Genomic DNA, 18399 nt, shown 5'->3' with positions numbered 1-18399 from the left:
TGGGGACAACAGCAGCAACCGGCTCCCAGGCACTTGTCTGATTGACACGAGCTCATCCGTGTAAAGTGCTTAGCACCACTCGTGGCAGACAAATGGGCACTATTTTATTATTTGGTTTCTGTGAGACGCATGGGAGGGGCCCCAAGGTGCTCCCTCGAGGGCTGGAGTGCAGTTTGGAGTTTTCTCCTTCAAGTTTCCATAGCTTTGCACTTTGGCCTCAGAGAGCTGTCGCTGCGGTGGGAGGGCCAGGCTCATACAGGGCAAAGGAAGTTGATGATGTTCCTTTTCTGCCAGGGAAGGATGAACCCCAGCAGGGCAGGGCAAAACCACAGTGCCCCCAACAGGCGAGTCTGCACCTTGCTTTTGCTCATCCAAATTATCCTGGCAAATACTGCACCTCGCGACCCTCTTTTCCAGAGCTGCTCACCATCCCGCGTGGAGATGTTGCAAAATTCATTTAAGTACTATCGTCACACCCACTTCAGAGGCGAGGCAACTGAGGTTCAGGGCAGTGCCGCTGCTTGCGCAAAGGCACGTAGTAGGAGCTGTAGTGGACAGTCAGACCCGGGCAGGGTGACTCCAGAAGCTGAAAGCTTCACGTCGAGGCGACACTGTCTCCCGAGTCCCTGTGTACCCCATGCCTCCTTCAGTCCTCCACACTGAACATCCCCCTGTCCCCTTACTATGGCCTTGCTAAGTTCCCAGGGCTGTGCTAAGGCCCTTGCCTCTTTCCATGCCCACTTGACCTTGACCAAGACAGGAAGTTGGCCAGGCTGCCCAGGACAAGCCGTCTGGGGACTGAGCCTGCCTCTTTGGCGTATCTCATTCATTCTCCCTTGTGCTGTGCTCAGCTCGGGGATGTGGGGCAAGTCAGCACGTGTGCCCTCACCCAGGGACCCTGTCCCTGTCGCTCTTCTGTCAGGTCCCTCCCAAACTCTCTCTGGGGGATTTTCTTGTTCCCCCCACCAGGGCTTCGGGAGGCTGGGAAACGTCCTGCCCCACCCCAGCCACTGCTTGGAATCCAGAAGGAATCCTTTCCAGACCCTGGGAGAGAAGGCGGGATGGAGTGCGGTGGGGAGTCAGGTTCACACCCACATCTGTTCTTTCCTCAGATTTCAATCCACATAGAATCACCCAGTGCTGCTGCTTAAAATCCAAGGCACTACCCCCTCTCAATTAGGGGCTTGGTTGAAAGCTTCTGGTGCTGTGCCTGGTGTCATAGATGTCTGAGCTCAGGCGATCTTCAAAAACCACTCTGCAATTGGGGCGCCCGGGTAGCTCAGTGGGTTAAGCCACTGGTTCAAAGGTCAATTTTGACGCTCAAGGTCTGGGGTGAGGTCTGAGCTGCTGCGTCTCTACAAAGCTGTCCGGGGATGCTGACGATATTGGTTCCTGACCTCATTAAAGAAGCAAGGAAGTTGGTTCTGTTACCACTCCTCATTACACAGATGAGCCAACTGGGGCTCAAAGGCCAACCCCCGGAGGTAGCAGAGCTAGACAGAGCTCCCAGACAGTACCTTGCCCCGGAGGCCTGATGATGGATGAGACGCCGGGGTAATATTGGGTAATATTTGGAAGGGGCAACCCAGCTCCTCTTATCACTCACTGGAAGGCTTTCCCAAGTAACCGGAGCTGGGGACAGTGCCAAGGTCAGCGAGGCAGGAAAGGGAGGCGCCGGGTTCGTCTGCACCCAAACATGGGCGTGGTGCCAGGGCAGTGGCAGGCGCGGGCTGGATGGTAAACCCCACCTCCAGAGAATTCTATTGCTCAGGGTTGAAGCACAAAGTCTTCGCCCTGTGTTGTCTCTGCTTGGCCCTCTGGCCGGGTAGCGGGGCAGACCCATTTCAGAGCAGGCTGCTGGTGCCAGGCTCGCCCCCTGCCCCTCGCCAAGCCAAATCTCTGCTTTCCTATCCCTTAATGAGCCACCCTGGCCTGGGCAGATGCGTTCTGCCCTCCATTAACCGCTCCTCAAGGAGGGTCCCGCTTGTATTCTTGTGGGAGCCCTGCGTGTGCAGCCAGAAGCCAAGGACCCATCTTGCCAGAGTGCAGCTACCTGTTATCCGTGAACACAGAAGCATCACACGACTGGCCCGAGTGTGAAACCGTCAGAAAATCAATCTGCCTACAGTCTTGTCACAAAACCATCTGTGGGTCAAAGTGTCGTCGTGTTGTCAAGCGTGTGGAATCGCAGAAGAAACAGTCTTGTCTTGTCCTACATTTAAAACAGCCACAAAATTGTCAAGTAGGCACAGTTACCCCCCTCGAAAAAAATCTTGAGAAAACAGTGCCTTTTCTTTTCCAGCAACAGACACAGGTTTGCTGTGGGAGGAGCCCTGAACAAGCTGCTGAAATATGCTGTGCCTGAGTTTCTTCTGTTTTTAACTCACACCGCTGTTGCGGGGCGCGGGGAGGGGTGTCAAATGCATTGTGCTCAAAGCAGGGCAGAGCAGATGCTCAGGAAACTCACGGCCCCTCCCCTACTCCCCGTGAATGGCATGTCTCTGCAGCACGCGTGTCTCTGGCATGTTTCCTCCCAGCTATAGCCCTACACCCGGCACAGCAGGTGCCTGGTATACAGTAGGTGCTCAGGGAGGAGTTGTAAGCTGGGAGTGGACTTAGACAGTTTCTGGCTCCTTCCAGTTCTGGGTCTCTGTGGTTCTCTATGTGACCTCGGGCAGGCCTCTTTCTTCTCTGATCCTCTCCAAACCTACTTGGCTGCCGTGAAGTACTCTGAGACCCGTGTGTACAGTACCTGGTGATGCTTGGCTTGAGTTGGCTGCTTATTCCCACTCCCTGCCCTGGGGTGCTTTTGATTCCCCATTGCTCTTTATCTGTGAAGGACTCTTCTGGCTCTTTGAGAGGCTATACAGCTCTGGCCCAGTAGGAGGATGTTTGCAGCAGTTAGGACCCTGCTGGGACTCCTCCAGCCAATCTGGAGACCCAGTGCCGCATGGGAGGGGGGCCATGCCCACTGGCTAAACCCGGAGGCTCCCACAAGCTTTGGGGGAAGATGTAAGGGCCAGGATACCCGGGAAGGTAGTGGAAACTTTCATTTTCTTAAAGTATTTAAATTCAATTAGCTAACATACAGTACATCCTTAGTTTTGTATTCAGGAGAAACTTCCTAAGAGGAACTGGAAAGCCCAGATTCTGAAAGTTAATCTGAGGAGGGTACCAGGTTTGAGAACTCTACCTACAACGTCCTTTCCTTTGTCCTGTGGAAGCCCTGTGACTGCCAGAGTCCAGCGCTAGGGACGAGGACAGTGGCACCTGTCTCGCGGTGGACTCAGACTCCTTGTATGATCTTGGCAGAGTTCCTCATCGCCCCATGCCTCAGTTTCCCCAGCAGGAAAACAAAGGATGCGTCTTGATAAAGGACTTTTAAAATATTTTCAGCCACGGAAGCCTTCTTTTTCCCATAATGAGATGGGATATGGGTGCTGAGTTAATAGGGCAGGTAAGGATGGAGCTGCTTTGGCTGAAACCTGGCTGGGTGTGAGGACGAGGATCTTGAGTCTGATCCTTTTGGTTCCCATCCCCCACTTCTGGAGGCAGCCCCTCAGGGCTTGGAGCATCTCTAACGACCTTCAAGCCCCAAAGGCCCACAGTGCCAATGGCAGGAGGAGCAGCGGCCGAGCCGTTAGCAGCACTGGTTGGAGACAGACAGCCTGGGTTCAAGCCTCAACCTAACCTCTGTGAGCCTCAGTTCTCCCATCTGTAAAATGGGATACTACCTGTCTTCTTATGTTGTTGTGAAGGTGCAGTTCGTTGGTGTGTGACACAATTAAAACAGGGTCTAGCAGATGGTAGGTGTGAGCGGTGTGGAGCGCCTACATGGCCGGGCTCTGTCACAACAACCCTATGAAGTGTCCTCTTAAAACAAAGAAGTTAAGGCACAGAGAAGGCAGGTAAGTTGCCCGGGATCACACAGCTGATAAGTGGCAAGCTGAGGTTTAAAGCCAGGTGGTCTTAAGAACTGGTGGTTTTTATTAAGCATTAGGGAGACTCTAGCCCTCAGAATAGGCCCAACATAAATACCCTCCTCGCCTCATAAAATTAAGCCCAAGGAAGCGTTGGGTATATGATCGGTGCTCAGCACAGAGAAATCTTGGGGCTCCACTGCCAGTAAGCATCAGGGAAGGCGACCAGGTCTAAAAGTCAGGGCTAGTCCTCATGCCAAACCCTGTCAATGTTCAGGGACAGCCCCAGCTCCTCTCAGCCAGGACCCTGGGGACCAGGAGGCTCTGAGGGGTGATAGAATCGGGAATCCAGTGGGACCTCCAGGCACGGACTAAGTGTCTTTACAGATCTGATTGTGGGTCTGGCCTCTTCTCACAGGCTCCCTTCCCCTCTCAAATCCCAGCAAAGGGAGAGAGCCCCAGATGTGGACTCTTGTCCCAGATCTTTGGACCCTAGGGCAAGGTCCTCCCTGTCTCTGAGCCTCAGTTTCCCCATCTGTCAAAACCCACTGTGCGTAAGGGTCCAATATTCATGATCTATCCACCTGTTGGGCAGGTATTTCTTGAACACCCTCAATGTGCCAGGCCCTTTTCTAACCTCCAGGAACACAAGGGTGAAAACAAGAAACAAACAAACAAAAAAACCCCTTCTCATTTGCTTTCATTTGATTTATTAGACAAAATCAAAAGACAAATCCTAGACCCGCTGAAACTTTTAGAAAGACGCACAACATGGTTCTAGTTGAAAGGTAAATTTCCCACACTCTTTTTCAGCCCTCCTCCCAGTGCCAGGCACCCCGCTGGGTACAAGGGTGCTCTGTAAATGTTTGTTGAATGAATGAATGAACAGGACTTATCTTGCAGTGCCAAAATTGGTGACAAAGGGTGGAAACAGTCTCTGAGTCCTCCCCATCCCTGCCACAGTGTTTTAAAGAGAGCTGCCTCATGAGTATGAAACTGGGGCCTGGTAGCTGGCTCCAGGGCTTAGTGTGGGGAGGGGGCAATGATCTTTGCATCCCCTATCCTCCCCACCACCCCACCCCCTGCCTCTGCAGCCTGTGTAAATGGATTTCTGAAAAGGATCCCTAAAAAACTGTCCCACAGGGGCTGGGGCAGGGCTGAGCACTTCCCCATCTCCCTAAACCCAGCTGAGAATCACTCATCGTTTAGAGGGGACCCGAAGACCATGGAAATGGCATTTCATCCTGATGGATACACATCCCGAGGTTTGGGATCAGACAACCTTGCTCTCAAATTCCAGCTCCAAGCTTACTTCCTGAGACATTTAACCTCGGTCTGCTCACCTGTAAAATGGAGACAATCATCCACTCACTGGAAAATGTGTTCCCTCCTATCAGAGACCTTCCTCTCTGTGCCAGGCACTGTTCTAGGCACTGGCACATCAGTGAACAAGAGGGTCTTCCCCTCATGAAGTCTGCAGCCGGAAGGAGAGAGCGATTATTTGTGGTAGTGACCAGGAGTGAACGAAAGTTAGGAGAGGTATCCCTGCATAGGGACCAGCAAGCATGGAGGTCAGAGCCTGGAAAGAGCTTGTTTTGGAAGAGGGCAGTGGTCAGGGGAGAGCCATGGCAGGTGAGGTCGGACAGGCGGATGGGCCAGCCCAGGTGCGTGGGCTCAGAAGCGGACCCTCAGCACCTGCTGGAGCACAGGCAGACCCTCACCTGCTTCTAGGAAGATCCAGCACCATGCAAACCGCTTCACACCCAGAGGGGACCCAGGACAGGGACCTGGTCCTGGTGGCCTGGGAAGTCAAGAGCAACAGCAGGGCAAGGAGGCCCAACCGGAAGTGATGGCAAGGGGAAGCGGAAGCAATTTGGCATTTATGGGGAGGCCGTGGGGTAGATCCCGTCCTGGGATTCTCAGATTAGGTCTCTTTAGATCTGAGACTGGATAGCGGATCTGTAAGCCCCTACATGCGCCACGCCAGGACTGGGCCACTTACCTTGTAGTAGCCCAGGGGCAGAGCTTGCCTGTCCCCCCGCCTGCTTCCACAGCTGCCAGCCTCATCCAGACCACCTGGGTCCCCTCTGGGTGTGAAGCAGCCTTGCCCTCCAGTTGTGCTCCCTGCCTCTGCCACCCACGCCCTACCCTCCAGATGGCGTGAACCTGAGGCCCCACCACAGTGGCTTCCTAAGTTGGGCTCCAAGTTGAGAATAGTGGTGAGTCACAGTGGCCATCTGCTTGGGCCAGGCCCCCAGAACAGCTGCCTAGAAGCGAGAAATGGGGAGAGGGGAGACAGCGCCAGGGAGGTGGGAGCCCAGGTCACACACCCGGGGCTTTGCCACCTTGACCTAGGAAGGCCCTTTGACCTCTCTGAGCCTCGGTGTCTCACCTGCAAAATAGATTGATGCTATCCAAGGTTTGTCTGGAGGGTAAACGGGGGTGATAACCCACAGAGCACCTGGCTGTGTGCCTGGCATATATGACAAAAGCCGTCACCAAGCGGGAGCCAGACTTTGCCTTATGCTCTGCCCTGGGTTTTACCTAACCAATTCCTGGCACAGTGAAAAGGAGCTCTTGGGAGCCCCAGCTGGGATTCCAACCCGGACTCTGTGAGGGTGGTGGGAACCTGGGTAACTGACTTCCCCCATCTGGGTCCCATTTTCCCTTCTGTAAAATGGGTACCCATCTTCTAAGGTTGTAACACACCCAACCTGGCCCACAGTGGTGCTCAATAAATGGTATGATGCCGGCGGGGAGGGACTGAATGGAAGAAGAGGAAACAGGCACAGCATGTGGTGGGGGTAGCAGGAGCACAGGGAAATGGGGAGGTTCATGATCTTGGCTCTAACCCTCTCCCGGCCCCAAGGCACCGTCTCTGCCAAACTGAAACCCAGGTGGTCAGAGAAACCTGGGCTTGCACAGGCCTGAAAATTTAACAGCCACTGTCAGTGGGCCTCAGTTTCCTCATCTGCAAAATGGAACCATCCTTCTTGCCCAGTTAAAACCAGGACAAAGGTCTGGAACCAAGACGGGTAGAGTGGGGCCAGAGGGACTGGTCACTGTTAGTTCTGGCAAGTGCTTGAAGGCACCAGGGCTGTGAGTGTGCAGAGCCCAGCTCATGTTGGCTGAGCCTCTCACCCCGGTCCTTGTGTTCTATCTTTCACACTCACCACAGCTCTGCAAGTCTGGGGTTACAGATGCCCCATTTTCACGGAGGAGGAAACTGAGGCTCTGTGAGATAAAGTGGTAGACCCATGAGCTCACAACGAGGAGGTGGGTGGAGGAAAACCTGACTCCAAGCTCCGGACTGCTGGGGGTCCCACCTCCTGGATGGCCTCCCGGATGGCCTGTTGGCCACTCCCTGTGGACTCCTGCCCTGTGGCTCTCCAAAAGCAGATGAAATCCCTTGAAAGTCATATGTCCCTTAGGGCCCAAGGTCAACCACAGGGGGCTCTGAGCTGTTTGTGAGGACAGACAGGGGGAGACTGACTCCAGGAAGAAGGGAGGACCTTCAGGGTAGCCAGCTTTGCACACAAATGTCCTGGGTGCTTGTATTCTTTCTTCTTTGGTGGTGGTGGGGGTGTAGGGTGTGGACGCAGGAGCTCAGATGATCCACAAACTGTGACCTTGCAGCCAAAGCAGCCCTGGGAGAGCGGCAGCCGCGGGCTGGGGCTGCTCAGCCCATGGCGAGGACTCTGAGCCCTCCTGGGTTGCCCTGCCAGCCAACTTCCCCATCTCCAGGGGCAGGGACTCCAGCTGCCATCTTTCCTCCTCATAGGAAGGAAGGGGGCCCACCACCTCCCTCAGTCCAGGGCCCCCGAAGGCTAACAGCAGGTGTCGGCTGGGATGCAGTGACGGAGAGGACATTCAAGGACAAGAGTGAACAGAGAAGCACTACCTGCCATTGAGACTTCCAGAAATGTTTCTGGGAGGGGCCTTGGGCTGCTGTACCAAGACTGTCAGCATTGCCAAGGAAGCATGGCTCACAGGAAGGGTGGTCCGCTGGAAGGATGGAGAACCAGGGGCTCACACCCTTCTACTGAGACCTCTTATATGGGCACTTTCTTTCTTTCTTTTTTAAAGATTTTATTTTTAAGTCATCTCTATGCCCAGTGTAGGGCTCGAACTCACAACCCTGAGATCAAGAGTCGCACACTCCACTGACTGAGCCCTTCCAGGGGGCTTATAAGGACATTTTCTAAGACCAAAATGCCCAGACTGTAAGGCAGAAGAAAACCCCCACCCCCAAAAAGCTCATATGAGATTTGATCACGTGAACGGTATCCTAAGTAGAGATTTCTATTCTCTAAAGGACATACGAAGTTACCAGATGGGTGTCAGACTGAAGAAAAATATTTTCTAGGTCAAAACCAACAGGGGGTCAATATGTAGGTAACACAAGGAAGTCCTATAAATTGACAAGAAAAATTCAGGAAACACAATAAAAAAGTGGGCAAAATAAAAATAAAATATATTAAAAATTAAAAAAAATGAAAATAAGGGGAATGAAAATCAGGTAAAAATAATTAAAATTTGACAAAAATAGAAAAGAAATAGCATTTTAAAGTTAAAACAGTAAAAGTTTTAGAAAAACAAAAGAGTAAAACTAAAACTGCATCTATAACGTAAATTTAAATGCATTAAAATTATTTTTAATTACAATTAGACATTACAACTACTAATAATGAAAACCTAAAAAACAAAATGGAAGGGTTTACATAAAGTAAAAAAGAAAGAATTTTAAGTAAGTGAAACAAATTTAAGAATAAAATAAGAAGTTGGCAATTCATAACGATTTAAAAAAGAAAAAAGGAAAATAAAATACAAAACAGAAGCAGGTTTTTACACGACCCCGTACTGATAATATGCTATGAATTAAGGAGTCTGATTGACTCAAATGCCTGCCAGAAGGGGGGCAGGGTGGAGGAGGAAAGAAAAGCATGTTCAAAATACAGCATCTGACTGGGTTTTTCCAGCCTGCTGTGGGCAGAGGATAGGACGTCAGGCCCCACGATGGCCTCATCCACAAACAGCCATCACATCATTTATACATTTAAAACATGCCAGCACCATGAACACGTACCACAAACAACCTTCCGTCCTCACTGCTGTCCTCTGAGGGCTGGTTTCATAGAGAAGTGAACAGAGGCTCAGAGAGGATAATCCTATGTCACAGTCACACAGCATTTAGGACCACTCTACCCTCTGAATCTGGGCTCCTGAGGACTTCCAAACACAGGCAGGGACAGGTCTGACATCAGGCTGGAATGTTCTGGATGCTAGCAAGAGCCAACCTCCCATGGCGCATGAGGGTTACCACCATTAATTGAACACCCACTATCTCTCAGGTGGGGTACATGCATAACCTTGATCTTCAAAACAACCGTATGATATAGATGCTCTGATCTTTCCCAGGGTGCTGACAGATGACACTGAGATTCGGTAATGGAATATTTTCACCCAAGCACGGCAGGAGTGGAGATGGGAGCTCAGCCCAGGTGTGTCACAGCCCAAATCCCACCCTCCTTGCCTGGCGCTGGAACTCTTGAGAGCTCCCCCTATTTGCTAGAAATGTCTTTTACAAGTCAGCCAACGGAGGCACAGAAGGGAGAGATGACATGCCCAAGGTCACTCAGCTAGTGAGTGGCAGAGCCCACGGCCTTCGTGACAGCCTGCTGGCCACCCCCTGCTCATCTGGGGCTTGCTAGAGACAGCCGTGCCCCTGTGCCAACACCAGGGCAGGCTCCGGAAGGGCAGCCGTGACATTCCTTCCCTGCGAGTCTCCACCCCTGCGGATGTGGGCACCGCTGTTGGGCTTCAGGGAAAGTGGAGGCTTCTGGCAAAAGTGAGTGGTTTTCCCCATGTGGTCTGGGTCCCCCAGGCTCGGGAATGCCTTTCTTTTGAGCTGGTGAAACAGAACCCCCACCATAATGGCAGACTGGGGCCCCCAGCGGGGACCACAGAGAAGGGGGCCCTGTGAATCATGTGGTGTGATTCCAAGAAATCATCCCAGGGCAGGCGGTGGTGGCCCAGCCTGCAGCAGCCATGCCCAAAAGGAGGGCCTCACCCACCCTCGATGGGAACCAGATCATTCCCTGAGGGACCTGGAGGGATCCCCAGGGTTGGGGCTGAAGGCGTTTGTCTGAATGGCACCGCTGGCTGCACAGGCCAAGAAAGGAGGCTCTAGCCCATGGAGACCTGGAGGCACATCTCAACCTCTCCCCATCCTGGCTCTGTGCCCTTGGCAAGTCAATTGCTCTCTCGGAGCTTGGAAGGCCTCCTCTGTAGAATAAATAGGGTCACACCACCTCCTGGGCTATTCTGTGGCCAAACTGGGAGAAGGCCTGGCGGGGTGGTTATGCACCCTCCTTTGGAATTAATTGTCTGGGTTTAAATCCTGGTTTTGCCAAACTTACTTTGCCAAGCTAGTGGATTGAAGTATATGAAATTGCTAATATTTGGGCTGTTTTTGACCTATAAAAATGGCAATTTCATACTCTTCAACTAACACCCCCTCCTCTTAAATCAGTTTCCTCCACTGTAAAATATGGATAATAGTCCTCACAGCAACCTATGAGGATTAAGTAAGGCTGGGAGACAACTGAGCTCAGTAGAGCGCGGGCTCTGAGACCAGGCAGGATTTGAACCTGGGCTGCGTGACCTTGGGCAAGTTAGTTAACCTCTCTGTGCCTCAGTCTTCTCATCTGTGGAACGGGGATAATAATAGGACCTGCCTCATAGGTTTATTAAGAAAATTTAACCAGTTCATACATATAAAGTATTTAGAACAGTGCCTGATGTTGTTAAATAAAATAAAATAACAGGTAACAGCATCTGGCATAGAGTAATCTTTTGACAGTAAAACCAGATCAAAAACAGACTTAAAAACCTTGGATGCCAATGAAAATTCAGTATTTTTAAAGAAAAAAAATGTATGTTTTTAGGAACATGCATGTGTGTGGAAATGCACGAGGGGCCTGGTCCTGGGTATCCACCATGCCCAGGGCCTCCTGTGTCTGGCCAGGGTCCACAGCCTGCCGTTCTAAGGGAAGGATGGGCCTCAAGGCTGTGATGGCTCCAGTCTGGCCCGGGGCCTCAGCTGGCTCCCGCTCATGGAAGCACACAGCCAAGCCACAGAACCTGTGGGGCACACAGGTCACTCCAGGGGCCCGTTGGAGGCTCCCAAGCCCAGGCTGGCCTCTTGTGGTGATGGGTGCCGGGTCCTGGGGGTTGGGGGTGGGGTGAGGTACTGCCCTGCTTGAACCTCCATTTGTACAAGTCTTGGTCTCAAAGGTCTCAACTGGCCTTTTCAGCCCTAGCATTCCATTATTCTATAAAAAAGGAAAGTGGAACCCTTCCGCAAAGTGTAAAGTGCTGTGTGACCCACAGGGCGGTTCATGGCATTGCGTGGGTTTTCCAGAGAAGTCTGTAGTAGACAGGATTTGCCCCCATGTGGGTCTGGAACCTGGAAGACCGAGGCCACACATCTGTTTCCTACGTGACCTGGGACAAATCATGTCCCCTCTCTCAACCAGCATTCCTTTTCTGGAAGGGCAGAGGGAGCAACCACGCTGGCCCGGCAGGATCAGTGAGAAAGGCTCCCACGATGTCTGGGGCCCACTGGCTGCTCAGGAGTGTCTGATGAAGAAGGATATTTAGGACTCTGACTGATTGCTCTGTCTTCTGGGGCTACAAGCCACATGCCTTGAGAAGGACAAGGCCACCAAATTCAAGTCCACCAAAAATAAGCATACAGCTTGCACAATGTGTCAGGGACCATTTCTGCTCATTGAGGCAATCTGGTGTCGCAGGTGGAACTCTGCAGCCGGGCTCCCTGGGTTCACAGGCCCTCTGTTCTGGGACCCATGGGGCCTTAGTGTCCCCATCTGTGATACAGGGACCTCCTGGAACCTGTCTCTGAGAGATTTACAAAGACTGTATTGGGCTCAGCTGATCCGACAGCCTCCACACTTCCTTGACGGCGGTAAAAATTCCCATATTATCAGTTCACACACAACATTCCGAAAACAAACATCAGTACAAACACTCCCATGCTCTCACACCCATCTATGTGCACACACACGAGCATGCACACTCGCTTCCTCGTACACACACTCAACCTATACGTGTAAATGGAAACACACCTCTCAAAGTAATATTTAATCTTAATACTTGCAATACGTTCTGATATTTTCCAAAAAGGAGGTTAGCTACCTCTAGCCTCTGGGCCAAATCTGGCCCTTGGCCTCTTCATATGGCCTGTGAACTGAGAAGGGTTTCCAACAACAACAACAAAGAAGAGTATGGGACATGGCATTGGTGGCCTGTAAAGCCGGAAGTATTTACTGTCTGGCCCTCTACAAAGAAAGTTTGCTGACACCCCCCCCCCCCCCCCCCATATTTTCTATCCTACACTGTCGTGTTCTGTTCGGCTGCACTGTACTCCACTTCATTCACTGTTCGGCTGTACTTACTAAATTAATTCCCTGATCTGCTGAGGGGTTGCAAACCTCAGTTTGAAAACCTTGCATTCATACCAGAGTCTGTTTTCTCACTAGACGGAAAAATGGGTGAATAAACAGTGAACTGATTGATGGACGCAAAGACAGGAGAAGGAAACAGGTAAAGTGACCTTAGCCAAGCAATGTCCCCTTGTTGAGTGTCAGATGGCTCAGCTGAGACCAGGAACACCCCAGACCTGCCACTGAAGGCTGTCTTGAGGGGCAGTGGGGTCCTGTCTGTGTCAGTCTTCCTGATGGGTCTGTAATTGACATCTCAAGGAGAGACCGAGCCCTCTGACAGACGGGGACGGCGGAGCGCATCTCTACCATCCTTGTCAACACCGAGACCAGAGCCTGGCCTGGAGGAGGGGCTCAGGGAGTATTTCTTTGGGATAAAGGTGATATGCCAGTGGCATCCAAGGCCCCTCTGTGACTGGATTCTCACCCTGTCTGCAGTTGGACCTCTCTTCCTCTGGCCACACAACCCCTTTGGCCTTTTCCACCTGACCAGACCCTTTCTTCCTCCTGCTGGAGTCCCCAGCCCTGTCCCTGCTCCCACCTCTCCTGACAAAATCCCTGTGATGAGGCCCCTCTCAGATGCCATCATCCTTGCAGCCCCTGGCAAGTCATCAACAAGACCCAAATATATTTCTACGCACAGGCTCTGGAGCTTCCAAGATGCTGGGTCCGTGGCCCCAATGTTCCTGGATAGGTCAGCGGACTTTCTGAGCCTCAGTTCCCTTGTCTGGGAAATGGGTGTCCACTAGGCAGTGTGATAGCGAGGATTCCCATGGTGCAGAGCTCCTGGCACGTGGCCAGCCCTCGCTAAGTGGCCTCAAGGCTCTCCTTTGGTGACTGGGTGGGGACTGGGTGGTTCCCATCCCTGCCGAGGGAGGTGGGTTCTCCCAAGGATGGGGGATGTATGAGATGAAAGCAGCATCTCCTTCAAGCCCAAGTTTGGCTCTAGAACTGGCCGCAGAGCGAGAGGGCATGGGATCAGAGATAAGTTTACTGAGTGCCAAACATACTGGTTTCCTTTTCTCAAGCAGACCTATTTTATGAAGAAACCCAGACCCAAAGGGGCAAAAATGACTTGCATTCTGCTGGTAGCCTTCTACTGACACGCAGTGCCTTTCCCGAGCCCTCTGGGTATGGGTAACACCCCTTACTCCATCCTTTAGCAACTGGTTCCCCTTCCAGAGCTGCCTCTGACGGGCGTCTTTACCTGGTGTCACCTGGAGGCCGGTAGCGAGGGAGATGCCCCTTGTTCTGGGCCTGCCTGGCCCCGGCCCAGCCCTGCAGACAAGAAGCCAGGGTCCTTTCCCAACTCTGCCACTGCCTCAGGCACCTGTTTGCTGGGTCTCAGCATCCCTGCTACACACAGGGGACAGTGGGACAGTGCTGCCTGCCCTGAGGTCCATGCGGAACTTTGCAATTTATAAAGAATGATCGTACTCATCCCACCCAAGGGAGCTGCTGCCACAGTCTTTTTATAGATGAAGAAAAAGAGACTCACTGAGGGGACAAGGGCAGAAGTGAGACTCAACCCACATGAAAGCCCCTTTCTCCCCAATCCAGAGAGCACCCCAGCCTGCTGTCAAATGGGAGGGAGAAGCGGTAGAATCTTTACAAAGCACCTACTGGGAAGTCTGTCACAGCCTTCCTTTTTCTTGTTGCCTAAATGAAGCTCTGTATCAGGGTTTGGGGGGGTGCAGTCCGGAGATCCCTCACGCTCCCTGACTGTCCCATTGCCCAGACACCCCAGCATGTCTCAAGAGAAATGTTTCCATCTGGTTCTGATTCATTTACACTTAATTAATCAACATGTTGTTTTGTAAGAGACACTTGAGATCCAAGAACCTTTCTCAAGCTTTTTCTTTCATTCTTTCTTGTCTTAGGAACAGAAAAATTAAAGAAAAAAAGAAGGAAAGAAACAGAAAAATTGGGTTTCATCGGAAAACAGTGACGCCAGGCTTGAGGAAGCGCGGGTCTGCGGGTGCCCAGCCCCGCGGGTGGTGGCTTGGGCTGGGCAGCTGCTGGGCCTTGCAGAGCAGGCCGAAGACCGAGGCCCAGGACTCGGGGATGGAGGGGAGGTTGGGGAAGTCAGGGAAGGGGTATCCGTCCACCGTGACAGCTGCTTAAGGGCAGGCCCCGGGTCTTTAGACCTTGGTGTCTCCAAGCTTTCCAGCACAGAGCCTGGCACAGAGGCCACCCTGTAGCGGTTGTTGAATGAACAGGTGAAAGGATGGATGATGGAGCATGGCCAGGGCCTAGGTGTCTTCAGGACACAGTCTCCTTCTACAGTGACAGCAAAATGTCAAAGCCGCTAAGACCCTCAGGGATGTCGTGTGGAGTTTTCCAAGTAGCTGTCTCATGAAAAATGGCCCTCTGCTGCATAATTAGTTTGGGAAACGTCCTGCTGTCTAGCCCCACTGCTTTACCATGAATGCTCTGATAAGTCCTGCAGTGGAGAAATCTGCTAAACCCAGCATTTCTCAAACCTATTTGGTCAGGACTCCTAAGACCACTTGCCGAATATGCTATAGGAAGGGTTTTCCTACCCCTCCTTCCCCCCACCCAGAGCCAATGGGAAACTGAGGGTGTTGGCAGGAGCATGGGAGTCCACTGTCTGGGTGCAAAGGGGCCCCAGGGTGGGAGTGAAATCCAAGGCTCTCTCCATTGTACCTGACTGATGAGTAGAGCTGCAAGCCTCTCTCAGGAAATGCTGGAGGGGACATGTTTATGTCCTATATGTAAGACATCAATTACTGTGGGGAGGGGCGCCAAGAGCCCCTTTCCCAAACAGGGGCAGCATCGGGAACAGCCATGTCCAACCTCTTCACCGAGCAATGGGGGATGGGGAGAGGGAGTGGAGGTTTTCTTTTTCTTTAATCTGTGTGTGTGTGTGTGGGGGGGCGTCTTTTTAGAGCTGTGAAGCATCTTTTTTTTTTTTTTTTAAAGATTTTATTTATTTATTTATTTGACAGATCACAAGCAGGCAGAGAGGCAGGCAGAGAGAGAGGAGGAAGCAGGCTCCCTGCTGAGCAGAGAGCCCGATGCGGGGCTTGATCCCAGGACTCTGAGATCATGACCTGAGCCGAAGGCAGCGGCTTAACCCACTGAGCCACCCAGGCGCCCCTAGAGCTGTGAAGCATCTTAAAGATCTCCCCAACCAACTCCTCTTCAGTTGGGGAAATGGAGATTCTGGGAAGGGGGAAGGGAAGGCCAACACAGCTCAGGAGCCATCCTGACAGACACAGTGGGATTCCAGCCTGCGTTGCTACTTACCTGCTGTGCAACCTTGGACAAATCAGTTTCCCTCTCTGAATCCTCATCCAGAACATAAGCATTGCCCTGCCCGCCCTTCCCCTCACCCCTGTGAGGCTGTTGTGAGTAGCCAGGGACACCACACACAGGAAATGAAGATGACTGGTACCAACAAGTGCCCCTAGGAGCCCGTGTACTTGGTTACTCACTTAACAAACATACACATTCAGTCTTGCCCACATCTGTCTGTGAGCCCAATGTTCCAGATTATCATTCCTTTTGTTAAAGGGGAGTCAATGAGGAGAAAGTTTTTATTTTTATTTCTTCCGTCTGTTTTAAAACTGAGAAAAATCTCAGAGATATTCTAAAAGACTGTCGGATGGGTAAACCCAGGCTCAGAGAGGCAAAGTGACTTCCCCAAGGTCACTCAGCTGGTCACTGGGGAAGACACCATCCAAGGGCCATTCACGGAGGAACATTCCCACAAAGTCCCAAACCTGCCCCAGTTCCCTTAAGCCCACCCACTGCTCAGACCCCTGGGTCCCTCCATCCAGTCACACCAGGGATGGGAGCCCTTTGGGTCGGTCACCCCCACCCAATCCCACCTCCGCATTTTCCCAAAGCCCCTCTCTGCTTCCTGTTCCACTCCAGGAGTGACTGTGTCCATGCAGGGCTTTTCACTCAAACGAACTAGAAGCTTCTAGAAGGCAGACTCTCTTTCTTATTCCCATGTAGTTTTGTTCGGACCTTGCAGGACAGCTTAGCAAAGTTCCTTAACCTGTAAAGCCTTGGCACCCAGCTGTCATAAGGAAGTGGTAGGGATTCCCTTAATGAGAGAAAACCTTGGCACAGTGGCTGGGATTCCAAGGTTGCCTCTCAGACTGGTACCAGCTTGGGAGACTTGCTCCCCTGCTCATCCTCCTCAGCTGGGCGGGCTCTGCCGACCCCCACTCTGCAGCAATGACCTCAAACGCACCTCTTGAGGACATTCTGACTCTCACAGTGAGCGACTGTGGCATAGGACCCTGAGGGAGCCAGGGGCTCCTATGGGCCCCAGCTACATTTCTAGTTTGACCTTGATTTATCTTCCGAATGTTCCCAGGAAGTCAAGATGGAAAAACTGGGGGGACTCTGGGGCTTCCACTGGGTCATCTCAGAACAAATGGACTTGAATTCTGGTCTCAGGTCTCCCTGAATTCCCAAAGCTCATATCCTTGCCAGAGGGGGCCCATGAAGGAATACTGCCTCTCGGAAGCTGACAAGGTGAGTCAGGGTCAATGATGGGCCTCAGACTGGGCCATCTGGACTCCCAGCCCAACACTGTATATGTTTTTTCTCCGTTCAGCATGGATTCTTAGCATGGCTTCTAAGCCACTAATTCTGTCCTTTAGTCCCAGTGTCTTCTGACCTGGCACTTGGGGCCTCCTGTCTTTGCACAGAGCCACCCTCCTTCTCAGCAATGCTGCTACTATAGGGAGTGGGTCAGTGACAGAGCCCTACCAGCCCCTTCCTTCCTTGGAGAGCAAGCCAGCTTGCTAGACAGGTGCCCCGGGCCTCAGTCTCCCTGTCTGTAAAGTGGGCCATTGGAGGTGTGAGTGGTCCATGGTGCTGGGACACCATGCTGATGTTCCAAGGGCCATCGCCCAGTTTGCCCCGCTGTGCGCGCCCTGCCACCAGCCCGCTGCCCCTGGTACCTTGCTTCTTCCTTCGGCTCGCTGGGAGCATGTCCACGGCGTGGGCGAGGAGCAGCAACAGGCAGAGTGGCGCCCGCATCTGGGCAGCCTGGTCGGGGCTGGCGCGCGGGGCTTTCCCCGGAGGCCCGATGGCTGCTCCCGGCGCGCGGGCACATCCGCGGGGCGAGGGCTCGGTACCGCCGCCAGGCACGCGCCGTCTGCCCAGGGGCTGGCTGCCAGGTCGAGTGAGGGCGTCTGCGGAGCCGGGACACTGCCCTGGCTGGGAGGAGCCGGCGCGCGGGGCGGCGCGTTAACCCGCTCGGACGGCGCGCGCGGCGGGGGGCGGGGGTCGCCCGGCGGGGGTCCGGAGGTCGGTCCGTCCGGCAGTCCGCGGTCTGGCGTAGTTCCGCCCCCTGCACTGCTCCACTCACAGACCCGCCGCCGGTCGGCCAGACGCAGGTACAAACGCGCGACCGCCAGGTGACCCCCATCCCGGCGCTCTCGGCACCCCTGACACCCCACTCCCCGCCTGCTACCGATTTTCTCCCTCCTCTGTCGCTCCTGGCTCCTGCGCCTGGCCCTTTGGGGGCCACTCCTGAACTTCCTCTTGTTTTCTCTGTGTCTCACAGTCCCTTACCCTGAGGCCTGACCGTCTGGTGTGCACCCTCTCTGCTCTGCCTTGTTCTTTCAAGAGAGTCCCGGGACCCTTCTGGCCTCGGACCCTGCATGTTTCCTGCGCGGCCTGCGGGGAGCCCCTAATCTTTTGATGCCAAGTAACCGGCACCTCATAAATTCACTGGACTGTGTTTCCTCCAACCTTATCTACTGGATGGGGAGCAGCTCAGGCCGTTTTAACCCTTTCACAGCCGGATCCCTCCACCTACCCAGCAGACAGTGCACTCCTGCCTCGGTCACACTCCCCACCTTAACCAATACCAGTAATAATAATGGTAACTATCATTTTTGATGCCTGTGTGCTTGGGGTTGTGCTAAGCACTTTACACATAATATCATCTTCAAAGTCACCCAGTGAGG

The 18399-nt window shown here is 52.9% G+C and overlaps 1 protein-coding gene across 1 annotated transcript in view; it reads right to left on the bottom strand.

The window, feature by feature from the left end:
• The window catches only part of RSPO4 (R-spondin 4), a 29652-nt gene extending 12156 nt beyond the window's left edge, over positions 1–17496 (bottom strand). Inside the window, 1 exon segment of the mRNA XM_047747169.1 lies at positions 17386–17496. Within this exon segment, the coding sequence (XP_047603125.1) occupies positions 17386–17464 (79 nt within the window). The 5' untranslated portion in view covers positions 17465–17496.
• Between the last annotated feature and the right edge of the window lie 903 nt (positions 17497–18399).

The sequence above is a fragment of the Lutra lutra genome, chromosome 9 (genome assembly GCF_902655055.1).
Source record: "Lutra lutra chromosome 9, mLutLut1.2, whole genome shotgun sequence".
Taxonomy (NCBI): domain Eukaryota; kingdom Metazoa; phylum Chordata; class Mammalia; order Carnivora; family Mustelidae; genus Lutra; species Lutra lutra.
Note: the sequence above shows the minus strand (reverse complement) of the source record. Positions and strands in the feature narration are given on the sequence as shown.